Here is a 20,816-nt window from a genome sequence, read left to right as displayed (position 1 = left end):
AGCGAATTCTGCAATATTTGCTACATTTCCTCATATTCTACCTTTTGTTAGAAAAATACTGCTAACAAAAAAAATAAAAAGTCAATAGTGAGATATGTTTCCCCAAGAAAATAACCCTGCAAAGGAAATGTGTAGTGAAACAATCTAATTATATATTTTTGAAAAATTAATATAACCTGCCATGTAAATTAGAGCCACAACTCATTAACACAAGTGAAATAACTGTCCTGCCACATAAATGCTATCTACAATAATAAAGAACTCCCGAACTTACAGAAAAACTGGTGGTAAAGTTGGGCGTGTCACCACTTTGTCAGTCACTCTGTATAGTCGGGATTATGACCTCTTTAATGAAACAATGTTTTGCTTTGGTACATCTGTGCAGCGCACAGCAGCAACAGGAAGATTCAGAAAAACATCATTTTGTAGATTGAGGACATTCAGTTCTTCAAGGAAAAATACCATATGATTGAGCTACTAGTCTTTTAAAATAAGTAGAAAGCGTGTGAACATATTTCTTCTGAACTATGGTGCTGAAACAGTGAACAAAAAGCCTGAAGGTTCACTACTCCGTAAATACGAGAATATTTTCTCCAATGGTGTGCAAGTCTCCTCTCCAAAACAACAGCTTCCCAAACAACAGGCTAAAGCAGGGGTGAGCAAACTTTTTGGCCCAAGGGCCACATCTGGATTTTAAAATTGTATGGCGGGCCATGAATGCTCACAAAATTGGGAGTTGCGGTGTGGGTTCCGGCTGGGGGTGTGGGCTCTGGGGTGGGGCTGGGGGTAAGGGATTGAAGGTGCAGGAGGGTGCTTTGTGCTGGGCGGGGCATCCAGGCTGGGGCAGGGCACTGGGGTGCAGGAGGGGATCAGGGGTGCAGGTTCCAGGAGGCGCTTACCTCAAGCAGCTCCCAGAAGCAGCAGCATGTTCACCCTCCAGATCGTATGTGGTGGTGCGGCCAGGTGGCTCTGCGTGCTGCCCTGTCCACAGGGACTGCCCCTGCAGCTCCCATTGGCCGTGGTTCCCAGCCAATGGGAGCTGTGGGGGCAGCGCTTGGGACGGGGGCAGCACGCAAAGCCCCTACACGTAGGAGCTGGAAGGGGGACATGCTACTGCTTCCGGGAGCCGTGTGAAGCAGGGCAAGCCCCCGACCCCGCTCCCTGGCCAGATGTTGTCCCCAGGCCGTAGTTTGCCCACCCTGGCCTAAAGTCTCATCTTAAATCTACCATGTTTTTCCATGTTTCCATGGTTCCCCACAAAAAAAAAAATCCTATAAAAAAAAAAAAATCAATCACCCACCCATGGCTTGTCATTTCAGTTGCTTAACCATTGTTAACTGCTACTGAGCAAAAGAAAAAAATTCCTAATGGTGAGATCTCAGAATGTGGAATAGTATAGCAAGAGAAGCAGTGGAAGCACTACTGCTTGAGTCATTTAAAACTAGACTGGGCAAAAAACATTGGAGAATATCTATAGGGAACCACCGTACTGAATATTGGCCAAGGGTAGTGATGGTGTAGAGATGGAGTAGATGACTTAATAGGGCTTTTCCTAGCTCTAAATTCTGGGTTTATAATACAAAAAAGCCAAGACAGGTCAAATCCAAACACAATCACACAGAATTACTGGCATGGGAGCTGTGAGTAAACCTTCAGAGCACACATTTACACAATTCAAATTATGTATTTGTAAGTGCTGTCCAGGGCTGTAATCCATGTATTGCACAACAAAATGACCAGAGTGCAAAATGACTAAATTTTAAAAATGCTTTTATTTATATCTGGTTTTCAAACTAACCTTCTCATTTTCAAGGGGAAAAAATGTACCTGGTTGAGTATTTGCCACAGGAGACTGGCCTTTGCATAGATAACAAATGTAAATTCTTGCACTACTTTGAAATAGTAGAGTTTATATATGACATATCATTCCTCACTGAAGGAATTAAATATGAAAAAAGTGCTATTCCAGTGTATTGCAAACCCTTACGTTATGGTTACATGATGAACACAGCATGCAACTTGGAGGTATGTGGTATTATAATGCAGACCCATACTTAGCACATCTTAATGTGCTATACTATTTATTTTAGTAGATGATACAAGGAGAATTGTAGCTGCATCAGATGGATACCCAAGCATCAGTGAAAAGGCTAATCAGTTAAAAAAATCATAAAGAAAGATGAGCCAGTCATATTGGATACTTATGCATATCTATGGAACGAGCTATTTAAAATGGACTGTATTTACTTTCCAGCAGCAGAAACTTAAGATACTAAGTAATATTTAAGGTACTGCATATGCTCTCAGTCTGACCTTGAGACTATTTCTTCTTAACAAGGAATTGCCAAAAGAACTTACGTTTAATTAAAGTTGTGCGTAGATGTGAATTTTTATATTTTGTGTGTGTGTGTGTGATATATGCATGCAGACAAGTAAGTACACACTTTCTATGTGCATGTGCGTACATGTGCTGATAGATACATTTTCATTTGCAATTAATTTCTCACTTATTGACAGTTTTGGTGATTTATTTATAGGCACATATGGCCCATATCAATTTCTATGCAAAACTCTCAATTAAGTCAATAAAGAGTTCTACATTTTAGATCTGATCCAAAGCCCACTGAAGTCAATGGAAAGACGCCTACTGACGTCAGTGCAATTGGGCCCTATAGGAAATAAAGCTGATGGGAAGATATTGCCTAGAACTTGCAGTACATTTTCCAATGGGAAGAGTCCCACTCACACATGGAAAGCAGAATACTTGGACTGGACGTTCCACAGGGATCAGAGGACACAATTCTGGCCTCTGTTTTCATAATCTAAAGAAAACCAGAGTCCGATGCTCTTTCTATACATTTAACTTTTTTTTTAAATTAAAAATAGGATACAAAAAGTATCAGAGTCATCTATTCGGTGTTTATTTTTCCTAAATTAATATTAATACTGTGACAAGGGTTCCTAATTAAAAGTAAAAATTATTTTCTCTAAGTTTACAGAACTATGTCAGAGCCTTATAAGAATTTTCCTGAGCCATAGAAAAATAAAATAAAAACATACAAGACTATCGAGTTCAATGGAAGGAAATCTCCACGAGGAACCTCTGATAGCTTCCCCCACACTGGTGTCTCAGGGGTGGACAGGATTTGTCTCCCAACCTCATGGCCCAAGTCAGAGAGACTGCAGAAAACACCTGAAAATCCCTTGGGATCTGCAGCAAGCCCAGTACACAGTGGTAGCCATACATCTATGTCAGTTCTGTCCCAATAGTGCAATTCCCCAGTCTCTCTTCCCCAATCCACCTAGTATCTTCCCCCCCTCCACACAGAGATCCCTGGACAAAAAAGGAAGAATGTTATCACAAACAAAATGGATACTGCTAAACAAAATTGTAAGCCATCAGCATATCAGGTGCTCTCTAAACTATTTCTTTTAACAGGTTCTCTAACTTAGGGGCAAATCAATTTTTTTGCATGTAAAACTTGGCATGTAGGAGTCACAATATCATACCTCTAGCTTAATTCTCTTCGGTGATAGTTCATCTCTATCTCCACATTTAGATCTAGAAGAAAAACCACACACAGTATTGATAAACAATATAAATAGCCTGTCTTTACATAAAAAATAAGGAGACAAATTTATCTCTGCTATAACTCACTAGATTTAACACCATTAAAATCAAGGGTGAATATGGCCCACTTAGTGTGGGGAAAACATTAATTTAGGGTCCCATCCTGCAACTCTTAACCACCCAACTGATACAGTGGAAATCATTGGGAGTACTCAGCAAGCAAGGATTTGCAGTATTGGGCACTTAGACAGGAAAGCAGTTGAAACTCAAGTAAGGGCAAGAAAGTTTGGTCAACACGATAAGGTGATGGAGCTGAAAAGTCTACTGTTTGTGCTGATCAGCTGTTAGGTAGAAAGAGCATTACTGGGGAAAAACAAGGGGAATGGAATCAGGGCAAAACCAGACAAGATCATGCAGTGGGACTAAAAAAGGCCCCCCAATAAAATTAATCTAAATTAGGGTGAAATTCAGCCCTGTGCAGAGTAGCAGCACAAGGCCCATGCACCACTTAAGTCCTCAGTAAAGCAGTACATAGGCCTATTGCTCATGTTTTGAACAGAGATGATTTTCACCTTAAAGCAGACAGTTCCAGCATGATCTTTATGACAAAATGCCCTTTAGCCTCTGTTACCCAGGATGGGAGAAGATGCTAGTGCAGCCAGGCATGTGCATTAGACAATATTCTTAAAAAATTCCTGAAAACATATACAAAATATATTTTCAGCACCATGTATAATATCCAAGAGATATCAACTTTTGATAGGTTTCAGAGTAGCAGCCGTGTTAGTCTGTATTCGCAAAAAGAAAAGGAGTACTTGTGGCACCTTAAAGACTTACAAATTTATTAGTAAATTTTATTTTAGTAAAAATAAATTTGTTAGTCTCTAAGGTGCCACAAGTACTCCTTTTCTTTTTGCAACTTTTGATAGTAATATATAGGCTATACTGAAAAATATCTATGGACGTGTTTTGTAAAATACATGTATTCTATAATATTCAGATAATAACCTGATATTAAAACATATCCTGTTTTCCACTGCTTGATATGATAACTATTTTAAAAAGGGACACTGTACATTTAAATTTGGTCCCAAATTATTATTTTTTAAAACAAGTGTTTATAAACCACCCTCAACTACCTTTGTCTTTCATACATGCTCTGGCTATGTTGTTTAAGCCCTGCCGATTTATATTAGCCTTGAAATAACAAATGACTCAAAATTTAAAATACTTGCTTCTTAGAGATGGTATATTGAAGGAAATATACTGTTCTTGAATCTGGAGAACCAAAAGGTAGGTGAAAGAATTAAAATAGCTACCTGCCAATAAAAATGATTGTAACAATATGAAAGATTCCATGGGTTACACAGTATTACTGATGTTTTCTATTTTCCATATGTATGTGCTCCCTCTGCCTAATGTAAACATTTTGCTAGCTGCAGAGGTGGAAGAATGAAAAGAGATTTCTAATGATTCACAAGAAATTCTGTTAAACGGATTACTTAATTGAAAATAAAGTTCCCCTGAGTTTATTAAAAGCTTACTTGGTGGTCCTGTAAGTGTACTTGTACGTAACTTCTCGAGAGATCTGCCGAGCCAGCGCAAAGAGTTCATCTCTCCTGGTTAACAATGCATTATCTTTTACACACAGCTGAGCGGCTGCTTCATTAACTGTTAGCTGGAAGTTAAACACAAAAAAATATTCTTGACTTCCTCAAAACATAACTTATTGACCCTTGTAAAAGTATCCAATTGTATGAAACGGTGACAGATTTCAGCACTGAGTCACATTACTTATTTTATACTGAATCCAGAGGATTTCCTCAAATTGTGAATACTCATCCTTTCCCAGATACTTGCCTCAGTTATGAAGAGACATAAATATGGTAGATACATTTAGTATTCTTTAAAGTGTTTATTATAACACTCTCTGATATAAGCTACCTTTTCCTCACCCCAATGTTAACTAAACCCCAATATGAAACAGCACCTCCTAATGTTCAAAGCACTTGACTCCCAAAGATTATTTTTTATAAATACCAGTGCAGAAGAACATGCACAAGGCTTGAAAAATCTACTTGACAGTGGTGCGTAGGAAGATTTCCCTGATGAATGACATGTAAGCCATCAGTTTCTGCAGAACGTAAACTGTCTTATAAAAAAGCATGTTTCTCACCCTTAGGCTTATGAAGATTATATCTGAACGCAAATCAAATCTAACCCAATGCAGTAATGTCTTCCTGAGCCTGCAGGGACACCGTCCTGGTGTGTCTGAGGCTGCCCATAGCTTTAAAAAGCAGCAAAACGAAATTAACAAGGCTCAAGTCAGTTTCACTTCTGCTATGAAATCCTGTAGGGCAGTGGTTCTCAACCTACTTACCATTTTGGTCCACATATGAGGCCCACAATGTGTTATCTGGTCCACATCCAATACTACCTGTCTGACCCTGAGGATGTCACATGGACCGCCGCTGTGTGCTGACTGGGCCACAAGCTGCTCATGGGCCACGGTTTAGAACCACTGCTGTAGGGAGTGGTGAAACTGTTAAGAACTATAACAGTTTCATGATGTTGCTATTTGAGAAACCTATCAGCAGCAGCAAAGAGACACACTGAAGATACTAATGGAGGCGGACAACTCAAAACACAGACACTGGAGAAGTAGTAGATCCTCCCTCCTGTCACAGCAGCCAAGAGGGTGAGGAGCACTTTGTATTTATCAGAGGAATACCAGCCAAAGGCTGATATGACAGATGTATCCTCCAAGAAAGGTCCAGGAACAACATCTATTAGAAGTCTCACCACCCCTCTGTTTTCCAAGAGCTGGATTTTTAGGGTGATGGGCTTCTCACTGGAGCATTCTCCCTAGGCCTCAGATATCTATTAATCAGGTTACTGGATACCCGCAGCAAATATGTTTTTCAAATGCAGTCAGCATGTTCCTTATGAATCAAGTTCTGCTGTTCTCCAATTGCCATACATACCCTTGTGGGAGTACAGAGTTCTAAGGGCAACAGACCAATTGCAGTTCACTGCACAGGGACATGGCTGGCCACATACTCATCAGCACAATACTTAGCAGCTTCCTGCAGCAGCACAGAGGTGGAAGAGTCTGGGAGCAGGACAGTAGGCTTGCAATTACACTGAAGCATTGGCAAAAACAATGAACAACTTGTCCCCCACTCACCCGCAACAGTGCTTTATACCTTGGTATCTGGGAAACCATCCCCACATCTCTTATGAAGATCCCCTTTGTAAGCAGACCTTTAAAAAAATTTGCCTTAAAGGATGAAACTTGTCATGCAAACTTTTTATTCATCAGACAAGTTTATTGGCTTGAGTTGGAAGTTCTCTGGAAATATAACTTAAAAATTATCTTCAATTCAATTAGAGTCTGTGACGTGGCCTGTTTTATGGATTTAAAGAATATTAAGAAGCTGAGATAAAGGGGTATTCCTGAGACTGTCAGGTCTAGCAGACCTCAGAAGTAAATACTGTTCATAATGACATTTCTTAAGCATATTTCATGTACTCAGTGTGAATTTACACTAAACTACACTATTTACAATATAGACCTCAAGACCCAGGAAAGGCGTTCTGGCCTAGCAGCTATTGCACTACATATATTTAATAGATGAACTACATGTATTGTTTGATCCTACAGTCACTGAAAGACCAAACCGCTTACTGAAGTCAGATACACTAAAGTGACAGGATTAGACCCATTTTATAATGAGGTATATTGTTAACACAGACTGTATTAAAATCATGAGTAAGACAGTTACCTAGCAGACCAGAAAACTCAAGGGGTGTTTTTAAAAAAAACAAAAAACAAAAATACCCTATATATTCTTTTACAGAAAGAATACAGCAAAACAAATAAATGCAATGGCAAGAGATTTATGAATACAACACTCATATAAAAGAGCTGGTATTCAAGTGTTAATCTCTGTATATTACTTTTCATTTACTATGTTTTAGATATCCTTTGAGGACCATTCTTCACACACAATGCTTGCTACTTCAGCATCAGTATGATATTCATACTGTACACTTGCATAACAATTTGCATTACTTCGTAACTGGATATAGTCTTAGAAGGTTACAATAATAAAAAAAGATTGCAAACATTTTTGTTTTCGCCTGGCAAGCGCTCTATCATAATACTCAAGGATAGCCAATTATTTGGTGGAGGTTTTTTTTGTTTGGGAGGGGGAGGAGAGTTTGTTTTTCTTTCTTCTCTTAGCCATTTTCCCATGATCACTGCAAACCCAGCCTTACTGAGCCAGAAGTACATGTCATGGCTTCTTCCTTTTTAATCGGCAGCAGACTGTAGCTAGCAGGTAGAAAAATTCAGTGCTGTGCGCCACAAAATGAGAATCCCTTCCTGGGAATCCTAATTGTAAAAAGCAGGGATTCTAGCAACAATCACAATTAAGTATACATTTCCATCAACAGAGTTAGATGATTTTCCTGCCACACACAGACACAGAGAAAATTAAATACAAAGTCTCTCCCCCAGCTCCTTTAAGTCAACAAAAGTAAATAACCTAAGTAAAGTAAGACCACATTTATTACTCATGTTTGCTATTCCTGTGTTTTTTTCACTCCATGATTTTCTTGTTTTACATGTAGTCATACAAACACCAAAATATTAAATACCCCAAAGTTATATTTGTAAAACGGAGATGAATCAAACACCTAGGAGTCACCAAGTTCAAGGGTATGGCTGAAACAATCTTCCTTTAATCCAATCCATTGTGCCTCCGTCTCACAGTGTAAGAACGCCCCATATTTGGAAACCTGTGCAATACTAAGACAATGGGATAGATTAAAGACACCGTTTTAATATTAACTCAGAACTTCCTTGTTCTGAGGGTTTTATGTCAGACCTTAACATTAAGTCAATGATGGTTTTAGTTTTTTTCTTTTTTCCTTTGCTGATACTCATGACAAAAACCCAGAATAAGCCTAGTTTTTATAGAATTCCTAGCACCCACACCTCTCTCTGGCTTCTACTGACTGCTCAGCGCTTTTGACAGTTGGGGTATTTATGTGCACCTGACATGGTAACGAATGGGAGGTCTGAAGAGGAGCTCTGTGTAAGCTTCTCTCTCTGACCAACAGAAGTTGGTCCAATAAAAGATATTGCACCTTACCCACCTGGTCTCCCTATTATTATATATTAGCAGAAAGGAGTGAATCCTGCCTCTTCCACAATTCTTCAACATTCTGTTTAGCTTGTAGTGTCAACATGCAACTGCATCATTCATTGTAGCAGCTCCTTCAGAGCCATGCACTAACAAGACAACTTAATGTTCAGTAAGGAACAAATCATTTCTGCAACATTCAACCCAAGAAACTCAGCTGGGGGATGCTGGGAAATTCTCCACAGGAAGAAGCTCCCCAAGCTTCAGCGCCTCTCTGCAGCTGCTACTCCAGACAGAAGGCTAGAGTAGAGGCTGCAAACCGTGCATGCCTCTATTCTATGAGAGGGAAGAGAATGAAGGATCACTGAGGATCCACCCCGCCCCAAATCCTGACTGTGCAGCAATGTACATAGATCTCCCAGAGCCGGCAGGGATTGCACATGCCTGGCAAGGACTCTTCAAATTCTGCCTCCATCGCCTGTGCACTGAGACTACACTTGGCCTGCAGTCACGGAGTAACAGGACAGGATTTGCATCGGTATGTTGGATGACCTCATAACACTGAGCTACGCATTTTCAACATAGTGCACAAGTAGGAATTGCACTGCTAAATGAGTGTGTTAGTCACATGGCCAAATCGCCACAAGTTCCATCAAAAATGTATCCTCAAAATGTAGTAAAAATTCCTATGAGACGTAATTACTGGGTATGTGCAATTGCATCTTAAAAGTAAATAAGTATTTTAACTGAGCTTGGTGTTTTTTCAAAAACACCAAGAGGGTCTAAGTTTACATTATGGATGACACACCTACAAAAACTTATTTTTAAATTGTCATTTTAAGTTACAGAAATGAAAACAAGTGTAAAACCAGTAAGCTTCTTTGACACGCCTGTAATGTGATGATAACCCTTCCTTTTGGGAAGTACACCTAATGACAAATCTCAGATCAGATTGAAATGTTGCAATCACTTAACTGACAAGTGGTGATGCAGCATTCATTATATCAACACCTATCTGGCGCTGCTGTAGTTTATGTTTATTCTTCTGTAGTATCCTACTTCAGCACTAAAACACCAATTCCCAACAGAGACAACCCTACTGCATTACAACATATACAGTTACTAGCTTCAAGAAAGAAGGCTAGAATGAAAAAGTACGTGTGTGTATGTTTAAAGCAAGATATGTAAGCAACTCTGCCATTCTTCAGGCGTCCAAGGATAAGCCCTCAGGTCAGAGCCTACTCTGCACTGGGGCTATCCTCCACCCCTACAGATGACATCAACACATACTTTTTACAGCCCAGGTAATCACCCCAGATTACTTGTACTGTGCCCAAGGAAATGTAAAGGTTTTACAACTAATCTCGAACCCAATCCAGATAATAACTAGGTCCTGTGGGCCCTTGTCTTCAGAATTCCCTCTGCCTTACACCACTACACAACGAGGCACAGAGCAGGGTGGAAGGCAGTTGAGCTGTATTAATCAAGTCAGGTAACAAGGTCATCTGAAACAAGCAGTTTCAAATATATACAGAGGAGACTTGCTTACTCTCTAAAAGTGGAAAGAGGTACAGAAAGGCAGGACTAGTCTGGAGAGAGGCCCAGAGTTTAAAAGCCTTTGTATAATAATGATTTGCTGTTTAAAGGATTGATCTGTTCATTTCTTTTTGTTCAGGTCATCTATTTCACAGAGACTTAGAACTCAGAAGATGTGCATTTTAAATCACTAATGCAAACACATACAAACACAGGAAAGGTTTCCTATTTCATCCCATAACTCCATGGCAGTGCTGACTTGCACAGACACACTCTTCTCATTATATAATAGGAAGTGAAACAAGTGTCCATAAGAAAACTGCATCCTACCATTTAAAAAGGGGGATGGTAACAGGGAAAGCTCATTCCAGACCGAGTTATTTTTACCTCGTGGAGTGTGAGATGTTTGCCATCCTTTCTTTTTGAGTCAAATCTGCCATATATTGCACTGTATTTTCTAATCTCTTCCTCTTTGCGAGGGTCCTCATCACTCATCTCAAAGATGTGACCAATCATCTTTGCCAGCTTCTTGTTCGTTTTCAGTAACTCCTTTACTTCATTCAAGTCACTTTTGGGCAGGGAGGGAACCATGCGTTCCACGCATTCAGCAACTGACAGAGCAGCCGCAGCATCTAGGGTCTCAGTGTTTTCCTTTGGTGAAGCTGGAGAGCCAAGGTCAGCAGGGGAAAGGCTGTGTTCGCTCTCTGTAGTGTGGTGACCTTGCCAGAGTCTTGGTTCATTGCTGCTCTGAAGCGATAAGTTTCCTACCACATCAGATTTGCCCGCACCCACACTTTGTACGCATGTGGTGGCAGCACATTTTGGAATCTTCAAGTGAGGCTCCCTGCTATTACTATTCCTTTCATAACTAGGGCAGGATATTCCCAGCCAAGCAGGGGACCCTTCTGGTAATTTATAGATTGGAATGCTACTGACTGGTAAGGAAGTGAGAGGCTGATTAAAAAGACCAGGGTTCGTGACCCAGTCCCTCAAAGCCTTTTGCAGTCTTCGGACATGAAGAGGCTTGCTAGCCATGCCTACAAGAGCCATTATCTCCAAGAATTCCTCTTCACCTGCTTCACATAGCTGTTGCACATCATCACCTCCCTGCTGAATGAAGGCATCAAAGTAGAATAAGAGATTTGCTTTTTGTAATATTCGATAGAGTTGCAACTCCCCAAGGGTTCTGGGTAAAGCGGACGCCATCACAGATGATAAAACCTGCAAAGAGGAAGAACGTTAACAACAAAATAGTTTTTAAACTATAAAATCTTACTCATATTCCTAGACCTAGGATGTTAGACAGACAAGGTGGGTGAGGTAATAGCTTTTATTGGACCAACTTCTGTTGGTGAGAGAGAAGCTTTCAAGCTTACACAGAGTTCTTCTTCAGGTCTGGGCAAAGAAGAGCTCTGTATAAGCTCGAAAGCTTGCCCCTCTCACCAACAGAAGTTGGTGTAACAAGATAATATCTCACTCACCTTGTGTCTCTAATATCCTAAGACCAACACAGCTACGACACTGCACAGACTTTGGGTTATTAACTCAGAGGAGAGGGTATTTTTCCTCATTATAAGATCTTTTACAGCTCCAAAGAAAGGTGCTGCATTTTCCCCTTTGACTAATAGCCATGCTATTGGATAAGGAACTTCCATTTTTAGGGACAAAAGTCCACGGTTGAAACATTTCTGAATAAAGCTCAATGGATCCCATGCTGAAATCTCAATGAAGCTGTGAAGGAAAAAAGGTAACTCAAGGATGGACTTAGCTTATTTTCAGTTTCCCCCTTCAGATTTGTTCCTAAGAATACACCACCATATTTCTTTTGCTGCTGCTTAGTGGAGCTCTCTGCGACTATTTCAATTCAAAATATAACAGACTACTTCAATGGTAACATAATACTTGCAGACACAATAAAGGAAACAGCCCCCCCCCATCTCTGACTTCTCTTACCCCTGGACTCATCCTGTCCCCAAATGCCAGGATTAGAGCTGGAAAAATAACCTTTCAGGCATCTTGTAAAACCTAACAAATCTGTGCTCTGGTGGACTGTGATGGGAAGGTGTGAAGTATCAAGAGTTCCTCAGACATCTTGTGAAGATCCTCCCATTTTCAAACAGAGGGGGACCTAGTGCCTGCCTCTTCTCATCTCAATTTTGGCAATATCACACAAAGGGATGGAGAGAGAGAGACTGACTGATGGTCTCTCTCTCAGTTAGCAAAGTACTGAAGAATTCAGAGTTTTTACAGCTTAAATCCACATCTTGAACTCTGCCTGGAACCTAATAGGCAGCCCATGTATATTATACTGATTGATGTTCATACCCTTGACATGAAGCCCCACTCAGTAAGAGGGCTACTGCATTCTGAATAGTCCCAATGTGCAGCCCCACCTAGAGCACAGTGCTGCAGTCCACGCTCCATGGAAGAAGTGGTCTACTTTCATATCTGCAGACAGAATATTTGTATTCATCTCAATATAGGGAAAAAGGCATCAAAGCCCCTTGCTACCCATAAATCCTGTGAATATTACTGCTGATAACCAGCAAATTTCTACTTTTTTTAAATTATAAATATCAACTCAAAGGTTAGTTTTACAGATTCAGTGGGGTAGCTTCCAGTATTATTGTTTTAAGCGAAATCATTGGTCATGAAAGGCTGGATTGCATAATTTATAGTCTGCTATAGAAGTACTGGGACTACAACATGAAACAGGACAGCTAATATTCTTCCTGATCTCTTCTGACTCAACTCTGTAAAATGGACAGATTAGAAGCCTACAAGGAAAATTTGACAAAATGTGATGCATTCTACAAATTACTGCTCAGTGCTATAGCTTTCAAAAACACTAATACCAGAATGGATAACTGTGCGTGTGCAGGGACATTGCTAGTAAAAAATTAAGCAAAAATTATTTTTACATTTATATGATCTTTTGCCATCATTAACAGCCCTTAAACATCCCAAGAAAATTGCAGGAACTAATAATGTTAGAGCTGAACTTTTGGTAACAAAGGTTTAGTTTTTAGATGCCTATTAAAAAAGCTTTGATTTGATTAAATACTACCGATGAAAGTGAAAATTAAGAGAGCTATATAAACTTCACAAACTAGATATGGTAGTGACAGGATGTATGTGAACATTCAGGTAAGAAAAGGAATTGCACAAGTAGTATTAAATTTTGTCCACTGGTGTGTCTGAATCACAATTGATAGCATTAACGGTTTTGTTTTGAGCAGCGACCTTAAGTGTCACAACTAGTTAGACAAAGTATAACCTATGAAATGCAATATGAAATTGTATAGATTTATAAACATTGAATATTGCTGCAAAATAGTTCAACTTACTGCAGATACCAATACAGATCACCATCATCCTCACAAGAAAAGTTATGCATTTGACATATTTCATTAAAAGCTACATAATTCAACAATTTATGAACTCTCATTAACAGAATGACAATACACTAAATGGACTTCATTCAAATTTTTGGGAAAGCAGCCGTGGAACTACATCCAGCCCGTAAGCCCTAGGCAAGGTATGGAGCTGCCTTTCCAGTCTATAGGCTGGAAGAATGGCTGCAGCCCAGCAGCCCTTACCCAGAGGTTCTAACCAACGCATCTGCTCATGACAGATAAAACTATTCATATATACTATGAAGGCATCAGTAATGAGTCCACAGTACTGGCTGTGCTGGATTCCCGCATTTAGAGCGAGACTAAAATCCCTCTGTCTTGCACTTTAAAAACTGAATTTAGTCTTCAGATTTACCATTGCAACTCTTCAGAGGATGAGTGAATTTTCTATATAATTTTTTAAATAAGATAGTTACTAACATTTGCAGAGGAGACATTTACAAATGCTCCTTTTTGAGACATTGCCCTCTTTCCCCCCCTCACATTTAACTGGGTTCTTCTAGTTCAATTTCACACACACTAATATCTAAGACACGGGGCACCTCTGGACTTTTAAAATTAAACAGAAACTGTCATTCCCCTTGCTCAAGTATAACCTTATGCGGTCAAACTCTGCCGTTTTCTGATGCTGCCTGCCTCCCTAACTTACCAGCTCCGTTCAGCCCCCACACACTAAAGCCTGGGGGTAGGCAGGCTGGTCAGGAGGAGCATGAGGGAAAGAGATGGTGCTTGAGCAGAAAGGAAAGTTACAGGAAGGAGGATTGTGAGGAATGCTGTTCAGGGAACTGGAGTCTCTGTCCGAGCCCATACTAGATCTAAGCTCACAGACTGGACTCCCAGATGTATTGTTGCCTTGTGTGCTGAAGGAGTCAGGCAGCACTGTCAAGGCGTCAGTACATCCATCCAGGGCTCCTCATGGCTTTGCTGCTTGCCATGCCAGGGAACTTGAGGCAGCATGTCAAGACGAGACATATCGTCAGTACTTCAGCATTGCTGCCATAGCTTCCTGGTACAGCAAGCAGCAGTGCTGAGGAGACCATGAGAAGCAACTATATAAAGAAATGCAATAGCGAGACCTCTATGCACACCTATCCAGGAACCTAATTTATGCTCCCCCGAGGGGAAAGAGTTGGAGATTTTACCAAAGGAGGATTGGGGTCTATATATGTGCCCTTCCTCATACCCTTCTTGGAAGATCTCAGCCTCCCAATCTCTAGTCCCGGTGCGATGGCTGGCTTGGGTCTGGTAGATTCATACTCTCCTCTGGCTACACACAGGAATGTGTCCAGAAAAAGCCGACACTGCAGGAGGCAGCCAATAGCTCTGTCTGTCAGACACTTCCAATTGCAAGTCTCTGCCCTCTGTTATGGTGTGAGAAGGAGACGTGAACTACCCACACACTAGCATTACAGCTGGGGAACGTGAAGATCTCTCCACAGAGCCCGTGGGGACCATGGTTTCCTCCTCCCCCGTCCTCTATCCTTGCTAACCCTTCCATGCCAGCTTCAAGCCACATTCTTCCTGTCAATTCACTGTGGGGGAAGAGGCAGGGAAGAGCATTAGGGGAGCAGGTGTGTGTGTATAATTAAAGAGCAACCCAGACTGGGCATGGAGGACCATGGGACTCTACAGAGGGCATATGGGGAAGAAATGTATAGAAAGCCAGAACAGAGAGCAGGGTGGGGGACACAATGAGAAGAATCCAAATTAACGATTCATGTGAATATGTACAAATAACACTGATGCAGACTTTTTTAAACATACAAAACACCCAACCTAGGAAATTCCCCAAAACAAGAACACTTTAAAATACATTTAAGGTTGCATATACCAACAATACAGCCACTAGTTAAATCTTCACCCATCCTTTGCAACCCACAGCCATGCATTCTTCTTGTGACATCTCCTCACTCCCATTCCCCACCCACCGTGTGTGTTCTCCCTCTGAACACCACGTCATCTTAACTCTGACCACAAATATTAAATACTGAAAAAACAAAACACAGCATTATTACAGACTTTCAACAATAACTTCCCAGAATGCTAAAGCTTTATTACAAGCAATTCCCTCCACTAACACACAAATGTATCAGACGTCTACGCTACACAATCATTTACTTCAATGCCACCCCAACATCCTGAACAATCAGAAAGCAACCATTTCTAGCAATTCCAGCTGGTAGGAGTAGAGGATGTACCTTTTGTGTGGAGGTAGAGGGAGGAGGCATACTAGCTGTACGTGATGGATGTGGGGAGGTAATGCAGAGAACTCAGGGTTGTGAGCTGCAAGTGATTTCCCAGCTTTTTTAAGGTTGTGTTGTTGCAGCTGAGCAATTTTAACAGTGTTTTTAGTAGAAGTGTTTGTTTAGGAGAGATAGTATTTCAATTAAGCTGTCACTAATTAAAATAGGAGTTGGCAAAACAAAAAAAGTGAAACATCTAGCTTTTTTTTTTTTTTTTTAAAAAAAAAAAACCACCTTTAAGGTTAAATTTATTACAGCCAAAGCATGTTAGCACTACAGTATTTCTGCATCATTGCAACGTAAGACAAGCAATTTTGTTTTTGTTACCAGCTTGTATTTTTGAAGAATTTTGAACTGTGACATCAAGGTCATTCTGTCCTGAAATGGAACAAAAGGATTACACCTAAGAGTGTGTTTAGAAGGAAACTGGTAAGGTTAGCAGGTCCAAATTTGAAAAATCTTTTCAAGTGTTTGAGCAGACCGTGCTAATTTACTGATTTCCCCACCACTGCTACGCCACATTCTCAGCTCACACGCATTGAAAATTAGGTGCTACGAGTTGGATGTCAGTGCCAATCTTCAATGAACCACTGTGTGCATATGTTGGGAGGTTCAATAAGAGTTAATGATTACAGTGAATCTTCACTGCATCTTTTAGATTTCAAATATAATCTAAACTGCTTAAGTCTCTCTAAAAGGAGACAAAAATAAGGTACCAGTGCTCTGATCCCGCAAGCTGCTCTGCACAGGTGGAGCTCCACTGACATCAATAAAGCTTCACATGGGCACAAGGGTCTGCTATGCAGAGCATGTCACAGGATGTATTCTAGTCAGGTTCCTAAGTCACAATCCTTCTTACTATGGTAGCTGGGCTCAAGTTATTACAACAGTATCCATAAGTAAGTCCTGCATATAAAAAAGTGATTATTCCATAATATATTCTGATCACGCGTGGTGTTTTGAAAATTATCTGAAGACTAACTAAATTCAGGTTTGAGAGTTAGCTGCTATGCTTATTCATTATATTTTTGTAGTCTTTCTAAGAAACTTAACTATGGAAACAAGTTGCAGTAGCCAGATTTAAAAAGTGGTAAGAGGTAGACAAGATTATTGTACCAAAATAAAAAAAAAATTCTAAGGTGATTCTCAAGTGTAGTCTATTAAATATAAATTTCATAGTCATATACAACAAGATGTGTATCTACATGATAAATATTTTGAAACCGAAAGACAACCAGGTACTGGAAAAATGATATCACTGAACCTAAATATTTATTTACCAACCACAAAATATTCGCTACAGATACTCCATTTTTAGTTAACCTTGCTATGCCAAGGTAATTATCAAGTTTTGTTTACGGCTGCCAAGATATTAGTTACAACCAAATTCACAGATCAGATGTCCACTCTTTCACACAACTAAGGTGCAACTTGGATCATAACAGAATTGGCTTGAAAGGAAAAACAAAACCAGATACCAGAATTTTTTTTTCAATATTACATTTAAATTTGTATTAAAAAAAATCTCTTTACAATCCCTGAATTTGGAAGAAACAAGACACCTAGAATCAGAAACCTAACAGTTTCACCTAGGTTTTGGGAGACCCCCTACAAAGGCACATGACGTTTGTAAGTCCATTTATTAAGGTGGTTTTGATTTTCTATTAATGATGTGCATACACAAGCATGCACTATTACTGCATATGTGGGTGTATGTACTGGATATGAAGTAAAACAGACACCCAAGCACAAAAGAATTGCACTTATTTTTTCCTAAACTGTGTTTCTACAGATCAGATTATTTTGAAGACAAAATGCCTAGAGAGATTTTTAGTGTTTCTTTTAGCAATGAGATACAACAAACCCAATCGAGACAAAACTAACGAAGCAGTAAATTAACATTTACAATGCTTTTTATGAAGTAGAATTATTAACAATTTGTGCAATTGCGAAATCCTTCTACTACTCTGGGGCACCGAGCCCACAACCTCACATGCACTGCCCTAACTGGTACAGTTGGGATTGCACCCCCTCCCCCAACTCCGAAGGAAGAGACAATGCAAGGATGTTTCTGTACTTTCCGCCTACTCCCTTATCCCTTTTGCACTGGATTTCTCTGGGAATCACCCACACACACACACACACACACACACACACGAATCCGCCCTCTCCTTCCGGCAATCTGCAGCAGCAGGAATAAACTCCTCAGCAGCAGCAACGAAAACACCCCACAGGGCAGAGAAGCAGCATTTTTTTTTTTCTTTTTTACAGTCCATTTTATCCTTCTCTTCCCCCTCCCACCCCCTCCTTAACGTATCTACAACTACAGTACACAGCCCCTCATCCGCAGCAGCATCCGAGCACCTAAGCAAGGCTGAACAGCAACTTTTCACTTCCCTTGCCATAGCTAACACAGCCCCTTTGCTGTAGCATATATTTATAAAGACATGCACGCAAGCGTCCGTCCTCACACGCTTTCCAGAAGATAAAGCACACTTTGCAAGAGGAGCCGCACTCCTGCGCGGGCACGCTACACACGCTTTACCCAAAGGCAGGTACACGTCTAGGCGATGCACCGTCCGCAGCAGGGTAACGCAGGGGGGTTAGCACACGCTCTGCGCCGGGCTGCCGGCACCCGCACCCCCCGGCCAGACTTTGCAGCGGGTCCCAAGTTTTGCAGCAGGCGGGGCACTCGCCGCCTCCATGCCCACTCGCCGCGCAGGAGGGGACATACGTACTTCGCAGGAGGCGGCGGCTGCCGCCGGCGGCCGGGGGGTTTCCTCCGTCCTGCCCCGCCGCTGCAGACTCAGCCCCGAAGTTACCGCCAAGGACCCCCCCTGCCTGCGCGCTGCCGGCCCAGACGCCTCCTCTCCCATGGATGGGGCGGGTGGGCGAGCCGGGGCTCGGCCGGCGGGCGCGCGCGCAAGGAGGGCGGGACGGAGGGAGCCGCCTCCCGCTCCCGCCCCCGCCCCCGCCGCCCCCTCCCGCGCGGTCACATGGGGAGATTCCGCTCTTGCTCCCCGCGCCGCGCTCCGGCGCCCTCCCACGCGCGGCCGCGTGACGCAGATCCTGGCGGGGGCGGGCCCGGAGGGGCGGGAGAAGCGGAGCTGCTTCAGGCGGGGAGTTCCGTCCTGCGCAGCTGCCCCGACCCCCGCAAGGAAACCTCTGCTGGCGGTGACAGGAGCCCGCCCCGCGGCCCGGGTGCAGCCCCTCAGGGCGCCCCGCTGAGGCGCACGGCCCTGGGGGCCCGAGCGGAGAGAGCCTCCGGGCGCTGACGGTCCCGTCCCCTGAAGCTCTCGGCGTCCCCCTCAGCCCTGATCCGCGGGCGGCCCGGCCTGTGACCGTAGAGGGAGGTAACCGGCTTTTCCGGGCCGCTTTGCTGGGATCCTCTTCAAAGCCGCCCTGCGGCTCGTGAAGACTCGTCTTTAGTCCCTGCTCTCCTCTGTCAGCCGCCGCAGGTTTCCCCTTTACCTCCGCCAGAAACTTCCACAGCGCCGCTGCGATAGCCCAGAATTCAGGGGGTTCTGCCCTAGAGACAGCAGCTCTGTCCTGCTTAGCGTCCAGGTGCCTTTGCCTCTTTCACGTTTCAGAGCAGCAGCCGTCTTAGTCTGTATTCGCAAAAAGAAAATGCATCCGATGAAGTGAGCTGTAGCTCACGCTCTAATAAATGTGTTAGTCTCTAAGGTGCCACAAGTCCTCCTGTTCTTTCACGTTCGTTTTCTTGGTGAATCCTTCTCACCCAAGGGCGAGGCAGGTCGCTGAAAACGGACGTTATTCTGGGCCCTTCTTAAAATTCCCTGTGGGGCAGGTTGGGTCTCCTCCCTGGATCTTCCTCCCCCAAGCTAACAGAGGCAGGGGGAAGGGTCCTGCCGCTGAACTGGGCTGTTGTAAATTTAGCCAGTGTGAAAGTGGCAGCGATGGAAGATGCAGAGGTGGAATTGATAGTAGCAGAATTGAAAAACGGTCTGTGTGCAGGTGCGTGGTTGAAAATCAGGAGTCAAGTGCAAATGCTTCTAAGTGAAAATAGTGTGCTGAGGAGAAGTGCCAATGTGATAGTCTTTGGGGAATGAAATTCTGTATCCCTAACGTAGTTAAAGGCTTTCCTACGTCAATCCTCAACACTAACCCAGAAGAACCACATCTAGGGATGAAAAACCAATTCATTTGTCTTGGCCCTCCCGTTCCTGCCCTCTTATCTGAGACTGCCAACAAAGATGCAGATTATTATAACTCTGTTATCATTGATGATTGACAGTTGTGATGGTGGCTTACTAAGAACCAGACCACTTATACACAGGCCTTCAAATGCTAACAATTTTCAGCCACTTCCCAACATGAGCTGCATTCAAAGTGGGGACCTAAAAGGGAAAAACTCCCCCTCTTGAGCCAACTGAGACCCAGTATGTTCTCATATTTAGCTATAATTCCTTTGTCTAGATCTGAAAGCAAGTGAACAGTAAACCACTGTGTCCTCTTTCTCCTCTTACATGTCAATGACTGTAATATACAAACATTTATTCTAAACTCGTAATCAGTCAAACAAGTAATAAAAAGTGAAACTTTTATAAAAGTAAAGGAAGTATTTGTAGATTTAATTAAATAATATGTTAATAATCTTAAAATTATGCTTTATATGACATTGTTCTTTCCATTTCTTATTAGCTCTTTAGTGGGAATGCAGTCTGTTATTTACATAGACTTACTGGGTGGGGTCAAGAATCAAACTGGTAATTTAGGTAAAGTTTCCTTGAAGTACTGATAAATGTAGTCATGACCCAAACTATAAATTAATGTTTCTAAATAAATGTTTATAAATTGTTGCATATATTAACCGTGCAATGAATCAAAATAATAATCCCAATGGAACCAGAAAAAATAGTGAGCTGTGTACAGAATAATA

The 20,816-nt window shown here is 41.9% G+C and overlaps 1 protein-coding gene across 1 annotated transcript in view; it reads right to left on the bottom strand.

Annotated features, from left to right (window-relative positions):
- NAB1 (NGFI-A binding protein 1) overlaps nt 1-18,871 on the bottom strand; it is a 31,162-nt gene extending 12,291 nt beyond the window's left edge. Inside the window, exons 1-4 of the mRNA XM_038422171.1 lie at nt 18,655-18,871; nt 10,645-11,478; nt 5,116-5,249; nt 3,511-3,562 (exon numbers count right to left, since the gene is read on the bottom strand). Coding sequence (XP_038278099.1) covers nt 3,511-3,562; nt 5,116-5,249; nt 10,645-11,478; nt 18,655-18,792 — 1,158 coding nt within the window. The 5' untranslated portion in view covers nt 18,793-18,871. The remainder of the gene's footprint in view (nt 1-3,510; nt 3,563-5,115; nt 5,250-10,644; nt 11,479-18,654) is intronic.
- Nucleotides 18,872-20,816: the final 1,945 nt, after the last annotated feature.

This window comes from Dermochelys coriacea, chromosome 11, assembly GCF_009764565.3.
Source record: "Dermochelys coriacea isolate rDerCor1 chromosome 11, rDerCor1.pri.v4, whole genome shotgun sequence".
NCBI classification, from domain to species: Eukaryota; Metazoa; Chordata; order Testudines; family Dermochelyidae; genus Dermochelys; species Dermochelys coriacea.
The sequence above is the reverse complement of the archived record's forward strand: the minus strand, read 5'-3'. Positions and strand labels throughout refer to the sequence as shown.